Source organism: Procambarus clarkii, chromosome 21 (genome assembly GCF_040958095.1).
Source record: "Procambarus clarkii isolate CNS0578487 chromosome 21, FALCON_Pclarkii_2.0, whole genome shotgun sequence".
Classification (NCBI taxonomy): Eukaryota; Metazoa; Arthropoda; class Malacostraca; order Decapoda; family Cambaridae; genus Procambarus; species Procambarus clarkii.
This window is the reverse complement of record NC_091170.1, coordinates 36,484,461-36,502,485: the sequence shown is the minus strand read 5'-3', so window position 1 is coordinate 36,502,485 and position 18,025 is coordinate 36,484,461. Positions and strand designations below refer to the sequence as shown.

Here is an 18,025-nt window from a genome sequence, read left to right as displayed (position 1 = left end):
GTGGGGGCGGAGGGGGGGAGGTTGTGGGCGCGCGCTTGCTCGCTCGTGCGTGCAGTGATGGCGTCACATCCGGTGTAATTGGTCTCAACTATAAAGACAAGCTTTGTCCACTTCCATCACGTGACATACTCATCAAGCCTAACAGCTAGGGGGGGGGACAATTAAACCCCATCTAAATGCCAAGTGGAATCATATTTTTACCATCAATCTCTAAAGCGAATCACAAACACCAACGAACAAACAGGATTCCACCTCACTGTCGTTAACGTTAATGAAACGCAATCCTAAAATCCCAACGGCCAATAAGATTAAAGTTCCATTAGCTCCACAACCAATCAGGCGACGTTGTCTGGCGCGCTCGCAGGCCGGGCAGATCGCAGCGGTACCAACTGTCTCAGAGAATGGGAACCTTTACATTGGTCGTATTGCCCCCCCCCCCCGTAACTGTTCCCTCGTGTTGGTACCACTGGACCACAGTTGCTGTTTAAGGTCTGTCTGTGTGTCTGTGTCTATCTGTGTGTGTCTGCGCAACCTAATGATATGACAAATGTTTAATTTGTCTGCCTTTTAGTAAGTTAGGTACACGATCTTTCACTGAACCAGGTTATCAAAGTTGGCCTAACCAAGCTAAAAAAAAAAAAAAGCCTAACCCAACCAAACCAAAGCGTTGTAACTTCCGGCTGTAATTTAGTTGGGTATCACTGTATGCCAGTCAGGGTCAACTGTATGCCAGCCTTACCTTGAGGTTACCGCCCGATGTTTCCGGGGCTTAGCGTCCCCGCGGCCCGGTCCCCGACGAGGCCTCCTGGTTGCTAGACTGGTCAACCAGGTTGTTTGACCAACCAGTCCTCTTAAAAATAGCGTCGCTTTTCGCTCGTATGCGCACTATGGCCAAAATTGGACGTAATTTGAAATGAAATCGGCTCACGAAAGTGACGTACTGTCCCGTTTTCTGTTTGAGTCCTCTGGCTCACTCGGTAAGGTTAGGAGAGAAAACTTTCAATAAACGTTTTTCATGACGTTTTGTAACTTTAGGAGAATTTCTGACTGTATGCCAGCCAGGGACTACTGTATGCCAACCAGGGACTACTGTATGCCAGCCAGGGACTACTGTATGCCAGCCAGGGATTCCTTCCATTCCTTCCCCTCGTCACATCCCAAATCCTTATCCTGACTCCTTCCCAGTGCTATATAGCTGTAATGGCTTGGCGCGTTCCCCTGATGATTCCCTTCCCTTGATCACCCAGGCTGTGAATTATCCGTCCTACTAAGCATCTGCGTTTAGCAGCCTGGCTGACCAGACCACCAACCTAATGGTCTGATTAGAGACCGGGCCGCGAGAACGATGACCCTCGGAACCAACGCAAGGTAACGTTAAAAACCTTAGAAACCGAGGGGATATGATCACAACATACAAGATCTAAGGGAAAAAGACATAGCGTGTTTTTAAAAGGATAGCGTCTTCAAATTCAGAGACAATAGGATAAGGAGACGCAAGTGGAAACTCAAAGGAGCTGAAGATATGTAAGGAAATACTGGTACCCTGTACGGTGGTCAATAAGTGGAGTGCACTAAGGGAAGAAGTTGTGGAAGCCTCCTCCACCCACACCTTTAAAGTGCAAGATTCTATATAAGTAGGAGACGTAAGAGAAGTTCACATGTAACGCAACACGTACAGCACGGCCAGTACTTGGGCCACAGCACTAGACCTCCGTAGACACTGATACTGCCAGTGGGTCCTGTCAGTACTGTTGACACTGGTTCCACTACACTCCTTCAATCCTCTTAACTTTGCATTTGGCTGGGTTAATGGCTGTTAAGAGTTTAACCCAGCCAAATGCAAAGTTATGAGGATTGGAGAAGGCGTGCAAAGGCCTGTGCAGCAGTGTAGGATGAATGGAAGACAGATTCATCAATGAGAAAAGGAGACAGACCTGGGAGTTGACATAACCCCAAATCTGATACCTTAAGCCCACATTAGCATAATATCAACACGCTACATACAACATGCTGGATTTCACCCGTGTATCCTTCAGACATCTGGAGAAATGGGCTTTCCGGGCCCTATATACAGCGAAGATGAGACCCACACTTGCGTATGCATCCCCAGTATGGGGGATGCATACTTGTCCTTACCTGAAAAAGGACAAGGAGAAACTGAAAAAGGTCCAGAGATATACAACAAAACTCTTTCCTAAGTTGTAGTGCTTATGCTATGAGGAAAGACTGAGGGAACTGAACATCGCCGCACTGAAGGAAAGGAGAGACAGTGGAGACATGATAACAACATACAAGATTCTAATGGAAACTGCTAAGATAGACAAAGCAGCATTATTCAAACCTAGGAACAGCAGAACGATGGATCATGTGTGGAAACTAGAGACGCAAATGCGTCATAAAGACGTCAGAAATAACGTTTTCAGTGTCAGAGCTGTCAATAAGTAGAACAGGTTAGATGTAGAAGTCGTTGAAGATAATTCGATTCATAGTTTTAAATGTAAATATGATAACCTGCTTGATGGGGTTCTGGGAGTTTTTCTACTCCCCAAGCCCGGCCCGAGGCCAGGCTTGACTTGTGAGAGTTTGGTCCACCAGGCTGTTGCTTGGCGCGGCCCGTAGGCCTATATACCCAGCATAGCCCGGTTGGTCTGGCACTTTTTTTTTTAGAAAATCTAGTTTCCTCTTGAAGATGTCCACGGTTGCTCCGGCAATATTTCTTATACTCTCTGGGAGGCTGTTGAACAACCGCGGACCTCTGATGTTTATACAGAGTTCTCTGATTGTGCCTATGGCACCTCTGCTCTTCACTGGTTCTATTCTGCATTTTCTTCCATATCGTTCACTCCAGTATGTTGTTATTTTACTGTGTAGATTTGGGCCCTGGCCTTCCAGTATTTTCCATGTGTATATTATTTGGTATCTCTCTCGTCTCCTTTCTAGTGAGTACATTTGGAGAGCTTTGAGACGATCCCAATAATTTAGTTGCTTTATCGCGTCTATGCGTGCAGTATATATTCTCTGTATTTCCTCTATTTCAGCAATCTCTCCTGCTCTTAAAAGGAAAGTGAGTACCAAGCAGTACTCAAGACAGGACAGCACAAGTGATTTGAAAAGTACAACCATTGTGATGGGGTCCCTGGATTTGAAGGTTCTCGTAATCCATCCTATCATTTTTCTGGCTGACGCAATATTTGCTTAGTTTTGCTCCCTATACATTAGGTCGTCGGCGTGAGAAGCGTGAGAAAGAAGTCAGTACATTAATCTAAGTAGTAAAAATACTATTAAACGACTAAATTCTGGTGACTGATTAAGAGATCTAAATCTGCATTCTCTAGAGTACAAGCGAGATACATAATAATCTACACATGGAAAATGTCAGAGGGATTAGTTCCAAATGTGCACACGTAAATAACATCACGTGAAAACAGTTGGCGTGGCAGGATTCAGTTAATATTTTACAGCTTCCTGATATTGTAACATCACACACGAATGCAAGTGAACATTTTAATTAAGTTAGACTGGAGCACAGTTGATACCCACCCGCTCTATAGTGGCCACCCGCTCTATAGTGGCCACTCATCTCTATGGTGGCCACTTGCTCTATGGTGGCCACCCGCTCTATGGTGGCCACCCGCTCTATGGTGGCCACCCGCTCTATAGTGGCCATCCGCTCTATAGTGGCCACCCGCTCTATAGTGGCCACTTGTTCTATGGTGGCCACCCCCTCTATGGCGGCCACTCATCTCTATGGTGGCCACTCGCTCTATGGTGGCCACTCCCTCTATGGTGGCCACTCATCTCTATGGTGGCCACTTGCTCTATGGTGGCCACTTGCTCTATGGTGGCCACTTGCTCTATGGTGGCCACTTGCTCTATGGTACAAAATACCTCCGTTGAAAACCAAAGGTACAATAGATACATTGAGGGAGAACTATCAACATCACGGCTCTAAACTTTTCAACACTCCCGCTACACATAAGGGTAGTAACTGGTCGCCTTCTCACAGTGCTCAAGAGGCAACTCTACAAACGCCTCCAAAGGATACTTGATCAATCAGGCTGTGACTCATACGTCATGCTGCGAACAGCCGCGCCCAACAGCCTGGTTGACCAGACGACCAACGGGACCGGACAGTGGGAAAGTTGACCCACGGAACCTCCACAAGGTAGTCAAAAGGTAGGTAAACACACACACACTGTTGATTAACATTTGAGAGGCGGAACCAAAGAGCCAAAGCTCAACTCCCGCAAGCACAAATAGGCGAGTATAAATAGGTGAACACACACACACACACACACACACACACACACACACACACACACACACACACACACACACACAGGAACCACTGGAACCAACCAGGAACCACTGGAAGAGTTTGAGATTACCAGTGGGGAAGTAAGGAAGTGTTTACTAGAGTTGGACGTGACAAAGGCTATAGGCCCAGATGGAATCTCCCCTTGGGTTCTAAAGGAAGGAGCAAGAGAACTGAGCCTACCACTCTCCATAGTGTATAACAAATCACTGGCAACAGGGGAACTGCCAGATATTTGGAAAGCAGCTAACGTAGTCCCGATATACAAGAAAGGGGATAGACAGGAGGCACTGAACTACAGGCCAGTGTCCCTAACCTGCATACCATGCAAGCTGATGGAGAAGATTGTGCGAAAAAAACTAGTGGAGCATCTGGAGCGAAGGAACTTTGTAACACAGCATCAACATGGGTTCAGGGATGGCAGGTCCTGCCTCACAGGGTTACTTGAATTCTACGACCAGGCAACAAAAATAAGGCAAGAAAGAGAAGGGTGGGCAGACTGCATATTTTTGGATTGTCAGAAAGCCTTTGATACAGTGCCACACAAGAGGCTAGTGCGAAAGTTGGAGATGCAGGCTGGAGTGAGAGGGAAGGTACTCCGGTGGATAGAGGAATACCTAAGCAACAGGAGACAACGAGTCTGTGTGAGGGGTGAGGTCTCAGATTGGCGAGACGTCACAAGTGGAGTCCCGCAGGGGTCAGTCCTTGGACCTATACTGTTTCTGGTATATGTAAATGATCTCCCAGAGGGTATAGATTCGTTCCTCTCAATGTTTGCCGACGATGCAAAAATTATGAGGAGGATTGAAACAGAGGATGATAGTAGGAGGCTACAAGATGACCTGGATAGACTGAGTGAATGGTCCAACAAATGGCTGTTGAAGTTCAACCCGAGTAAATGCAAAGTAATGAAACTAGGAAGTGGAAACAGGAGGCCAGGCACAGGATACAGAATAGGAGATGAAGTACTTAATGAAACAGACAGAGAGAAAGATCTAGGAGTTGATATCACACCAAACCTGTCTCCTGAAGCCCACATAAAGAGAATAACGTCTGCGGCATATGCGAGGCTGGCTAACATCAGAACGGCGTTCAGGAACCTGTGTAAGGAATCATTCAGAATCTTGTACACCACATATGTAAGACCAATCCTGGAGTATGCGGCCCCAGCATGGAGCCCGTACCTTGTCAAGCACAAGACGAAGCTGGAAAAAGTCCAAAGGTATGCTACTAGACTAGTCCCAGAACTAAGAGGCATGAGTTATGAGGAAAGGCTGCGGGAAATGCACCTCACGACACTGGAAGACAGAAGAGTAAGGGGGGACATGATCACAACCTACAAAATCCTCAGGGGAATCGACCGGGTAAACAAGGATGAACTATTCAACACTGGTGGGACGCGAACAAGGGGACACAGGTGGAAGCTGAGTACCCAAATGAGCCACAGAGACGTTAGAAAGAACTTTTTCAGTGTCAGAGTAGTTAGTAAATGGAATGCATTAGGAAGTGATGTGGTGGAGGCTGACTCCATACACAGTTTCAAATGTAGATATGATAGAGCCCAATAGGCTCAGGAATCTATACACCAGTTGATTGACGGTTGAGAGGCGGGACCAAAGAGCCAGAGCTCAACCCCAGCAAGCACAATTAGGTGAGTACAATTAGGTGAGTACACACACACACACACACACACACACACACACACACACACACACACACACACACACACACACACACACACACACACACACACACACACACACTGGCCACGGAGGAGAATATTTGCTTCCTTGGAGGAAGCAAATGCTATTCATAATTTTAAAACCAGGTATGATAGGGAAATGGGACAGGAGTCATGGCTGTAAACAACCGATGCTCGAAAGGCGGGATCCAAGAGTCAATGCTCGATTCTGCAGACACAACTAGGTGAGTACACACACACACAGCTTCAAGAGTAGATATGATAGAGCCCAGTAGGCTCAGGAACGTGTACATTAGTTGATTGACAGTTGAGAGGCGGGACCAAAGAGCCAGAGCTCAACCCCCGCAATCACAACTAGGTGAATACAGCTATGTACGCCTCCACAGGATTCCAGAGAATCGTTAATGAATGACCGTTGCTCCTGTTTCATAAACAACTTGTTTAACCAGCGACAGTTCGACAGACTTGTTTGCCGACTGAGCTGCCAGCTAGCGCGCTCTCTCTCCCTGTTGCTCCTCAATTAAAGACGAGAGCTCTCGTTATGGAGACCAGCAGTCTTGCCCATGGCGGCATTTTTCTAAGTCACGCCCAGGCTAATCTAGGCCTATGTAACCCAGGCCGCAATAAAACGCAAATCCTTTTACGGGATATTCATGCCCGTGCCACATCTTGGGTGGCTTAATCTGTCAATCAATCAATCAATCACACGTAAAATCCTCATAGTCAACACGGAATTACTGATGCCTTGGTAGCCCCTAAGCACAGAGGGTTCATAATTCAGACTCCACGGACCTGGGTGCGATTTCTGGCCGAGACAGAAACAAATGGGCAGAGTATCTTTCACCCTGGTGATCTTTCACCCTGTTCACCTAGCAGTAAATAGGTACCTGGGAATGAGAGAGCTGCTAGGGACTGCTTCCTGGGAAAATATGTGTGTGTGTGTGTGTGTGTGTGTGTGTGTGTGTGTGTGTGTGTGTGTGTGTGTGTGTGTGTGTGTGTGTGTGTGTGTGTGTGTGTGAGCGTGAGAGTGTAAAAGAGAAATATATTTAGCAGACATAATAGGGTAAAAATAAATTGGTTAGAAAAGCGGGGACGAAGAGTTAATGGCTCGCGTCTGCAGATACAAATAGTAAATACATACATACATACATACATACATACATACATACATACATACACACACACACACACACACACACACACACACACACACACACACACACACACACAAACACACACACACACACATGATGATGCGGATGCGGATGATGCAAAGTTGATGAGAAGAGTTGTGACAGATGAGGATTGCAGGATCCTCCAAGAGGACCTGAACAGATTGCAGAGATGGTCAGAGAAATGGCTACTAGAATTCAACACGAGCAAATGTAAAGTTATGGAAATGGGACTAGGAGATAGGAGACCAAAGGGACAGTACACAATGAAGGGGAACAGCCTACCTGTAACGACGCGTGAAAGAGACCTGGGGGTGGACGTAACACCTAATCTATCTCCTGAGGCACATATTAATAGGATAACGACAGCAGCGTACTCTACACTGGCAAAAGTTAGAACATCATTCAGAAACCTAAGTAAGGAGGCATTTAGGGCGCTTTACACTGCCTACGTAAGGCCAGTCTTAGAGTATGCCGCCTCATCATGGAGTCCCCATCTGAAGAAGCATATAATGAAACTGGAAAAGGTTCAGAGGTTTGCAACGAGACTCGTCCCAGAGCTACGAGGGATGGGGTATGAAGAGCGCCTGAGGGAACTGTGCCTTACGACACTAGAAAGAAGAAGGGAGAGGGGGGACATGATAGGAACGTATAAGATACTCAGAGGAATTGACAGAGTGGACATAGACGAAATGTTCACACGGAATAGTAACAGAACGAGAGGACATGGATGGAAGCTTGAAACTCAGATGAGTCACAGAGATGTTAGGAAGTTTTCTTTTAGCGTGAGAGTAGTGGGGAAATGGAATGCACTTCAGGAACAGGTTGTGGAAGCAAATACTATTCATAATTTTAAAACCAGGTATGATAGGGAAATAGGACAGGAGTCATTGCTGTAAACAACCGATGCTCGAAAGGCGGGATCCAAGAGTCAATGCTCGATCCTGCAGACACAACTAGGTGAGTACAATTAGGTGAGTACACACACACACACACACACACACACACACACACACACACACGTGTGCCCAAGGGCCACAGTAATCCTCCGGGCTGGGAAACCATTCCCAACTGTACAATATTGACAAATTATCAAGTCTTCATTAGCATTTAAATAACAATTAATAATTCTTTCTCTGTTAATTAGCCAGAAAACACAAAAATTAGAGCAGGAATAGCTTCAAAAGGATGCGGTCCCGAGGCTATAACAAATGTTGCGCCATAAAGGACGCTTTTATTTCCCACGATACATTATTGTGAGAACAGAGAGGCAACTGGGGAGGAAAGTAACGTGGGGGATTATAATGCCGCGCTGGCAACTCTCCTCCCGCAACTGTTGCACTTCGTGGTCATTAAATAATTTTGTTCCCTCACGTATAGACGAATTTAATTCGAGTTTTGCTTGTAAAACGAATGTATTTGTCAATGGCACTTCTCCCGTTACCGGCTATTTAACGATGACGGGTCAAATAGCGTAAGGGCCCTTGGCGTTCTCAACTGTTACCTGCTTGATACCTGTTGGTAGCAAGCAAACCCGCCCGAGGCCAAGCTTGGCTTATGAGAGTTTGGTCCACCAGGCTGTTGCTTGGAGCGGCCCGCAGGCCCACATATCCACCACAGCCCGGTTGGTCCGGCACTCCTTGAAAAAAAAACAAATGTCTAGTTTTCTCTTGAAGATGTCCACAGTTGTTCCCGGCAATATTATTTTGCTCGCTGGGAGGACGTTGAACAACCGTGGATGCTTATACAGTGTTCTCTGTGCCAATGGCACCTCTGCTCTTCACTGGTTCTATTCTGCATTTTCTTCCGTATCGTTCACTCCAGTATGTTGTTATTTTACTGTGTAGATTTGGGCCTGTCCCTCCAGTATCTTCCAGGTGTATATTATTTGATATCTCTCTCGTCTCCTTTCTAGTGAGTACATTTGGAGAGCAATTTCATGTTTTGCGTAATACATCTCCTTGAACACCTTGCCCGCCCCCTGGTGCTGCTTCCTGGCCCCAGGAGTCACGGGCACACCATCATGTCGGGATTAACAGTGGTGGTGGCAGCGATGGGAATGATAGCTGTGTTGGTGGTGGTGGTGGCAGCGATGGGAATGATAGCCGTGTTGGTGGTGGTGGTGGCAGCGATGGGAATGATAGCAGTGTTGGTGGTGGTGGTGGCAGCGATGGGAATGATAGCTGTGTTGGTGGTGGTGGTGGCAGCGATGGGAATGATAGCTGTGTTGGTGGTGGTGGTGGTGGTGGCAGCGATGGGAATGATAGCAGTGTTGGTGGTGGTGGTGGTGGTGGCAGCGATGGGAATGATAGCTGTGTTGGTGGTGGTGGTGGTGGTGGCAGCGATGGGAATGATAGCAGTGTTGGTGGTGGCAGCGATGGGAATGATAGCAGTGTTGGTAATGGTTTTGATTTTGCATATGTGAAAAAATATTTTGGATTTTTCTTCATCTCCTGTATAGCTTTCTGTTCCAATTCTATTTCCTCAGATTCGTATGATCGCTTCAACGTCTCTCTATTCCTTCGACCTTCCTGTTTAGGTTTACTGCGTACCAGATCCTCTTTAATATACAGACCTACTCCTCCATTTGACCTGATTTCTCTATCACATCTATACAAATTATAATTTGTAATCCAGATTTCGTTATCCATGTATTCTTTCGCATGAGTTTCCGTGAATGCCCCAAATACTGAATTCGACTCTACTAGAAGGCCATTTATGAACTTAAATATATGTCTTGATTTTGACTTAAGGCCTTGTATGTTTGCAAATATGAATTATTTTTCCACATTACGTGTCACTTCTGATGGGTTCTTCTGACTACCCTAAAACTACCCTACTTCTGATGGGTCACTTCTGAAGATAGTTCTCCCCCCCTGATCCAGGGTGTGCTCTTTTGGCAATGGTTCGTCCAGTTTTGGTAGTGGCACTGGTGCTTGGAAGTGTGGTAGTTTCTGTGGAGTTGGGAGGTGTAATGTGTGTGTGTGTGCCTGATGACGAATTGTTGTCCAGTCTTGGCTATTTTCCCCTCCCCATCCGTACTCCTGTAGCATTTGTGTCTACCTGTTCCTCTCTCTCTCTCTCTCTCTCTCTCTCTCTCTCTCTCTCTCTCTCTCTCTCTCTCTCTCTCTCTCTCTCTCTCTCTCTCTCTCTCTCTCTCTCTCTCTCTCTGTCTCCCTCTAAAATACTTGCAGGGTTATTATATTGGACCTTCTCTCTCCTATAGTGCTGTGTACCTCACATGGAAATCAGGGCACTGAAGATCATAGAATTTTCTCTCATTGAGAGTTTGCATAGTTTAGGGAGGAAATGTTTGCATAGTTTAGGGAGGAAATACCTGCACTATGTTCCAAAGCGACATTTACCCCTCCCTAATATGGTTCAGCATTTTCGGGGATGCATAAATATGCATTATGTGCCCTTGGACCCGTGTCTGCAACATTCCTCTTGCATAATATTTGCAGATATTTTCATTTGTGATTTTATTCTTGGTTATTTATACCTGTGTGTGTCTTGGCCACCTCTGTTTTAGGGTAGTCTGTTTTTTGTCCTCCTCCGTTTCTGCATTCTTTCTCAGTATTGCTCTTATCTTTCTCAGTATTGCTCTCATCTTTCTCAGTATTGCTCTCATCTTTCTCAGTATTGCTCTCATCTTTCTCAGTATTGCTCTCATCTTTCTCAGTATTGCTCTCATCTTTCTCAGTATTGCTCTCATCTTTCTCAGTATTGCTCTCAGCTTTCTCAGTATTGCTCTCAGCTTTCTAGTTAGGAGATGTTTTCTCATATCAGTCTATTATTGTGACAGATCCAGTAGGTACCTTGATTGTTTGCACAGTGTGTAGGTAATTCTGTACAACTCAAGTGAAGTATTGTGTTAGAAATGTTACATACAATCCCTACACCACTCTTCCGAAGTGACTTACAGCAGCTTCCACACGTCTCCATGTTGGGTGTGTGGTGTAGAGGTTGTCAGTTCCCCTATTTGTGATTGACCCAATTTATTCATTGTCTTTATTATTTTTTTTTATTTGTAACATATGTATATATTTATATGTTCAAACCTTTTGTATAGGTACTTATCGTATGGTAGCGGCGCTCTCTCTCTCTCTCTCTCTCTCTCTCTCTCTCTCTCTCTCTCTCTCTCTCTCTCTCTCTCTCTCTCCGTCCTTATCTCATCCTCTCCTCTGTTTCTCTTTCCCTTTCTCATTCCGCTTTTATTTCCGCTCACCCTCTGCCCCTCCTAATTATTTACACCTCCCCCTTCCACCCCTCCTGTGCCATCCCTCCCCTTCCCATTATTTCCGAACACAAGCACACAGGCAGAATTAAATATTTTTCACCTTTATAATGGTGAATGAAACATTAAATTGTCGACACAGATTTTTACTTTTATTCTGTCAGTTCACAGAGAAATGTAAAAATATTGCTCAAACCTTTCCAAATATATATTTTTTCTTGTCATGAACACAACTTCTAGCAATAAAATATTGTGTACGCGCGGGCTTTCACCTGTTTGTGCTCGCAAGATCGAGCTTCAGCTCCTGGATTCCGACTTTCCTCCTGCGAGTCATGCAATGAATCCATTTTTCTTCTAATATATATTTTGTGAAGTTTTCTTTTATTACGTATATACTTCTCTCGAGATGTTAATGTGCACTGTGAACATTTTATCCCGGCCAACCCTTTTAATTCCCACGGAATATTTCGTGAATTATTCTCTCTCTCTCTCAAATTTTCTAGCGTTGTTAATCCAGCTCCTTCAACTTTTCTTCGTTCCGACCCCGAGTAGTTCTGTAACAAGCCTAGTTGAAAACCTCTATAACTAAGTCTACGGATGTGCTTTTTGAGGTGGTGGCTTCACGCCAGAGCTGCATGCTCTAGAACTGCTCTTACGTACGTGGAGTACAATGATCTGAATGCCTCTTTATTGAGTTTTTTTAAAACGGTTCTAAAGTTCTTCAGTTTCGATTTATGTCACTGACGTTATATTGTTTGTTTGTGTCTTTGAGGCAACATTTGTTGCCATATCTGCTCCTAAGTCTTGGTCTTAAGATGGCTCCCCTTCGCTGTCCAGCTCGTCTCCTCTCACTCCTTCCTATTTCATCACCTTACACTTGCTCGTATTGAATTCCAATAGCCATTACGCTGATCAACATTGCGCCCTGTTTAGGTCTTCATATAGTATTTGGCCTTCTTTTGAGGCGGATATAGTGACTGAAGGGAGGGCCCGATTGTGAGGTTTAGGGGATTGAGAAGTTGAGAGAAATAAGGATGTAGACATTAAGAAGTTGATAGGTAGAGAGAATTTGGATGGCGGGGGTTGGAAGGGGCTTGGATAGGAGGTTGGAGAGGGGTGGAGAGAGCTTGGTGGGGGGGGGGGGAGAGGGCTTGGAGGAAGATGGAGAGGGATTGGAGGGGGTGGAGAGGGCTTGAAGGGGGTGGAGAGGGGTTTGGAGTGGGGTGGGGAGGGCTTGGAGGGAGTGGAGAGGGGCTTGAGGAGTTTGAGAAGGTGAGGTGTAGGGCTGCCGGGTAGTGCCCGTGTACCTCACACACGCACCAGCTCCTGGCATACCTGTTGAGGGTTTCTAGAGTTGTTCTACTCGCCGAGGCCAGGCCCGAGATAACTTGCCAGGCCCATGTTTCTGTATAGGTATGAGGGTAGTCTCCTTGTGGCTGTGAGCCACCATTAGTCATAAGCAACACTTACGCTACACAACTGTAACAACCTCAACAGGCCTGTTGCTCACGCTAAACAGGCCTGTTGCTCACGCTAAACAGGCCTGTTGCTCACGCTAAACAGGCCTGTTGCTCACGCTAAACAGGCCTATTGCTCACGCTAAACAGGCCTGTTGCTCACGTTAAACAGGCCTGTTGCTCACGTTAAACAGGCCCGTTGCTCACGCTAAACAGGCCCGTTGCTCACGTTAAACAGGCCCGTTGCTCACGTTAAACAGGCCCGTTGCTCACGCTAAACAGGCCCGTTGCTCACGTTAAACAGGCCCGTTGCTCACGTTAAACAGGCCCGTTGCTCACGTTAAACAGGCCTGTTGCTCACGTTAAACAGGCCTGCTGCTCACGTTAAACAGGCCTGTTGCTCACGTTAAACAGGCCTGTTGCTCACGTTAAACAGGCCTGTTGCTCACGTTAAACAGGCCTGTTGCTCACGCTAAACAGGCCTGTTGCTCACGTTAAACAGGCCTGTTGCTCACGTTAAACAGGCCTGTTGCTCACGTTAAACAGGCCTGTTGCTCACGCTAAACAGGCCTGTTGCTCACGCTAAACAGGCCTGTTGCTCACGCTAAACAGGTCTGTTACTCACGCTATGTTTGTCTACTGCGTCAGAGTGCTACATCTCTCCTGTTGCCAGTTCTGCATCGACGAGTATAAAGACTTCTCATATTGTGTCTCTGTGGTATCACGGTTTTAAATTTTCTGCTTCGTCCAGACGAGGAATTCTAGTCGAGGACTTCCCCATATTGTCCTCACCCTGTGTATGTTTAATGGGCAGCTAAAAGCACTCATTTGGGTTTCAAATCCCGACTCGTACATGTTATCAAGAGTATCGTGTATCATTGCCTATTCCTGGTTCTGGCCGCACCGCCCCTGCCCTCGACCACACCATCACATGCACGAGGGCTCTTGAAGCTCTTAATTGGATTCCCCAAGACCATCTCTTCGTTAAGTGTAGTCACTGTTCACTGCTCGCTCACTCGACGTGTATTGGCTTGTATCTCTGTGGCACACCTGGGTCTCTACCCTCCATCTGTGGCCTCTAAGAGCTGCTCTCGCTCCTTGGGATAGTCTGTGGCTTCTAGTACTGCTATCTCTGCTGGAATAGTCTGTGGCTTCTAGTACTGCTATCTCTGCTGGAATAGTCTGTGGCCTCTAGTACTGCTATCTCTGCTGGAATAGTCTGTGGCTTCTAGTACTGCTATCTCTGCTGGAATAGTCTGTGGCCTCTAGTACTGCTATCTCTGCTGGAATAGTCTGTGGCCTCTAGTACTGCTATCTCTGCTGGAATAGTCTGTGGCCTCTAGTACTGCTATCTCTGCTGGAATAGTCTGTGGCCTCTAGTACTGCTATCTCTGCTGGAATAGTCTGTGGCCTCTAGTACTGCTATCTCTGCTGGAATAGTCTGTGGCCTCTAGTACTGCTATCTCTGCTGGAATAGTCTGTGGCCTCTAGTACTGCTATCTCTGCTGGAATAGTCTGTGGCCTCAAGGTCTGCTCACTGTGCGTGGAATAGTCTTTGTCGGCTTTGTATATGATTCCGCTTATGTCATGACTACTGGTGCTTCTCCCTTAAGGCTCTATCTCAAAAGCGCCAGAGATTTATTGCCGATTCTTCCGGAGGCCAGATGTATAGAGTTTGTGTTGTGGTATACGGAAGAGAGCACTAAGGCCCAAATGCATTTATGGGGAATTCATCACCTCTCCTCCGGCGTTTGAGGCTCCAGCTACTTTAGTCTATTCTCACAGCACAGATGTTGGGTCCTGGCGACTATCTCTGAGCGATCCTTGTGTGTGTGTGTGTGTGTGTGTGTGTGTGTGTGTGTGTGTGTGTGTGTGTGTGTGTGTGTGTGTGTGTGTGTGCGTGTGCGTGGCTATACAGTACGTACAGACAAATGACCATTATACACACGAATGGTCGCCAAATGGTAAGCAAGACCTGGGAGCTTAACACTAAAGAAGAGAGAGTACACACACACACACACACACACACACACACACACACACACACACACACACACACACACACACACACACACACACACGCTGCGCCCTGTCCACCACACTCTTGGCACCGTCCTCCCTCAAGCCTAACATTATCTGCAAGTGTAACTGATGTCACAGTGGTGGTCACCACTGTGACACGCCGTGACCACCACTGTGACACGCCGTGACCACCACTGTGACAGAGCCTTGATATCCACCTACTGCCACAGCTCTTCACTTGGTCTACCCCGTGAAGCTCTTTACTCTTAATATCTGACCATTGTGTGCACCGTGTCGACGTGTGCACCGTGTCGACGTGTGCACCGTGTCGACGTGTGCACCGTGTCGACGTGTGCACTGTTCACGAGCGGTAACTGTGGACTTCAACGGGTAATTCTGCAGTAATTAACGTGAAATTCAACCCGCGGACACAAACACTTTCCTTTTTTCAAAGGAAAAAACGAATTGCAGAGGAGAAACCCCATAGTTTACTCTGAGATGTAAGCTACCAAAGTAACTAAGTACAAGGGCGTGGAGGAAATATAGAAATAACAGGACACTAGAGAGCAGAGAAAGATACCAGAGCACCAGGAATGGATACGTCAGGGGTGAGAAGAGAGGCAGAATGACAATATGAAAATGACATCGCAAGCAAGGCAAAGACTCAACCTAAATTGCTGCACAGTCACATACGAAGAAAAACATCACTGAAGGAACAGGTAATGAAACTGAGGATAGGGGCAGACAGATTCACTACAAACGACAAGAATGAGTGCGAGGAACTGAATAAGAAATTCCAGGAGGTCTTCACAGTAGAGCAAGAAGTCCCAGAGATAAGAGGGAATATCTAACCAGGCACCACTAGGAGTTTGTGATAACCAGTGGGGAGGTGAATAAGCATCTGCTAGTGTTGATGTGACAAAGGCTATAGACCCAGATGGAATGTCACCATGGATACTAAATTAAGGAGCAGAAATTCTGTGCTAGCCACTCTCCATGGTGTATAACAAATCACTGGTAACAAGTGAACTGCCAAAAATTTGGACGACGGCTAATGTAATCCCGATATTCAAGAAGGGTGACAGAGAGGAGGCACTGAACTACAGGCAAGTGTTCCTAACTTGCATACCAAGCAAGATGATGGAGAAGATTGTGCGAAAAATGCTAGTGGAACATCTGGAGCGAAAGAGCTTTGTAACTGTAAATGATCTTCCAGAGGGGAAAGACGAGCTCCTCTCAATGTTTGCTGATGATGCAAAAATTATGAGGAGGATTAAGACAGAGGAATATAGTATGAGGCTACAAGATGATTTAGACAAACTGAAGGAATGGTCCAACAAATGGCTACTAAAGTTCAACCCGAGTAAATGTAAGGTAATGAGACTAGGCGGAGGAAATTGGAGGCCAGACACTGGATACCGAATGGGAAATGAAATACTTCATGAAACTGACAGAGAAAAAGATCTAGGTGTTTATATCACGCCAAACCTGTCTCCTGAAGCCTACATCAAAAGAATAATATCGGCGGCGTATGTGAGGCTGGCTAATATCAGAACTGCCTTCAGAAACCTGTGGAAGGAATCTTTCAGAACTTTGTTTACCACGTATGTAAGACCAATCCTGAAGTATGCGGCCCCAGCATGGAGCCCGTACCTTGTCAAGCACAGGACGAAGCTGGAAAAAGTTCAGAGGTATGCCACTAGGCTAGTCCCAAAACTAAGATGCAAGAGTTACGAGGAAAGGCTGCGTGAATCACACCTCACGTTGCTGGAAGCCGTAAGAGCTCTGGGTGACATGATCAAAACATACAAAATTCTCAGGGGAATTGACAAGGTAGACAAGGATGTACTATTTAACACGGGTGGTACTCGCACAAGGGAACACAGGTGGAAGCTGAGTGCCCAAATGAGCCACAGACATTAGAAAGAACTTTTTCGGTGTCAGAGTAGTTAATAAATGGAATGCACTATTAAGTGGTGTGGTGGAGGCTGACTCCAAACACAGTTTCCAATGTAGATGTGATAGAGCTCGAGAAGTTCAGGAATCTGTACACCAATAGATTGACGGTTGAAAGGCGGGACCAAAGAGCCAAAGGTCAACCCCCGCAAGAACAACTAGGTGAGTACAACTAGGTGAGCACACACACACACACACACACTATGAAGCTAGAATATGAAGCTGGAATATGCGGGGGTTGTGTGGTGCCCATATCTTAAGAAGCACATCAAGAAACTGGAAAAGGTGCAAAGACATGCTACTAAGTGGCTCTCAGAACCGAAGGACAAGAGTTACGAGGAGAGGTTAGAGGCGTTAAATATGCCAACACTAGATGATAGAAGAAAAAGAGGTGATATGATCACTACGTACAAAATAGTAACAGGACTCGATAAAATTGATTGGGAAGAATTCCAGAGACCTGGAACTACACGGACAAGAGGACACAAACTCAAGCTAAGAAAACAAGGGTGCCGAAAAAACTTTAGAAAGTTTTCTTTTGCAAACAGAGTGGTAGAGGGTTGGAACAAGCTAAGTGAGAAGGTGGTGGAGGCCAAAACCGTCAGCAGTTTCGAAGCGTTTTACGAAAAAAAAAGAGTACTGGGTAGACGGGATACCACGAGCGTAGCTCCAACCCCTTGGGCTGGACAGTAGTGCGACAGTCTCGCTTCCTGCAGGTCGGCGTTCACTCCCCGACCGTCCAAGTGGTTGGGAACCATTCCTTCCCCCGGCCCATCCCAAATCCTTATCGAGACCCTTTCCAAATGCTATATAGTCGTAATGGCATGACACCTTCCCCTGAAAATTTCCTCCCTCTCATCCTGTAACTACACACACAGGCTGAGGAAGTCTGGAGAAGGTTTTGAGTTGCAATGACTACATACACACACACATTTGTGGGGAGACACTGACAGACAGACAGAGACAGACAGACAGACAGAGACAGACAGAGACAGACAGACAGACACAGACAGACAGACAGACAGAGACAGACAGACAGACAGACAGACAGAGACAGACAGAGAGACAGAGACAGACAGACAGACAGACAGACAGACAGACAGACAGACAGACAGAGACAGACAGACAGACAGAGAGACAGACAGACAGACAGAGAGACAGACA

The 18,025-nt window shown here is 46.3% G+C and overlaps 2 protein-coding genes across 3 annotated transcripts in view; one reads left to right on the top strand and one right to left on the bottom strand.

Moving 5' to 3' along the window:
• The window catches only part of LOC123760611 (uncharacterized), a 379,154-nt gene that overhangs the window by 282,615 nt on the left and 78,514 nt on the right, over positions 1 to 18,025 (bottom strand). The window lies entirely within an intron of this gene.
• The window catches only part of LOC138367257 (transcription termination factor Rho-like), a 9,645-nt gene continuing 7,686 nt past the window's right edge, over positions 16,067 to 18,025 (top strand). Inside the window, exon 1 of the mRNA XM_069328670.1 lies at positions 16,067 to 16,196. Coding sequence (XP_069184771.1) covers positions 16,067 to 16,196 — 130 coding nt within the window. The remainder of the gene's footprint in view (positions 16,197 to 18,025) is intronic.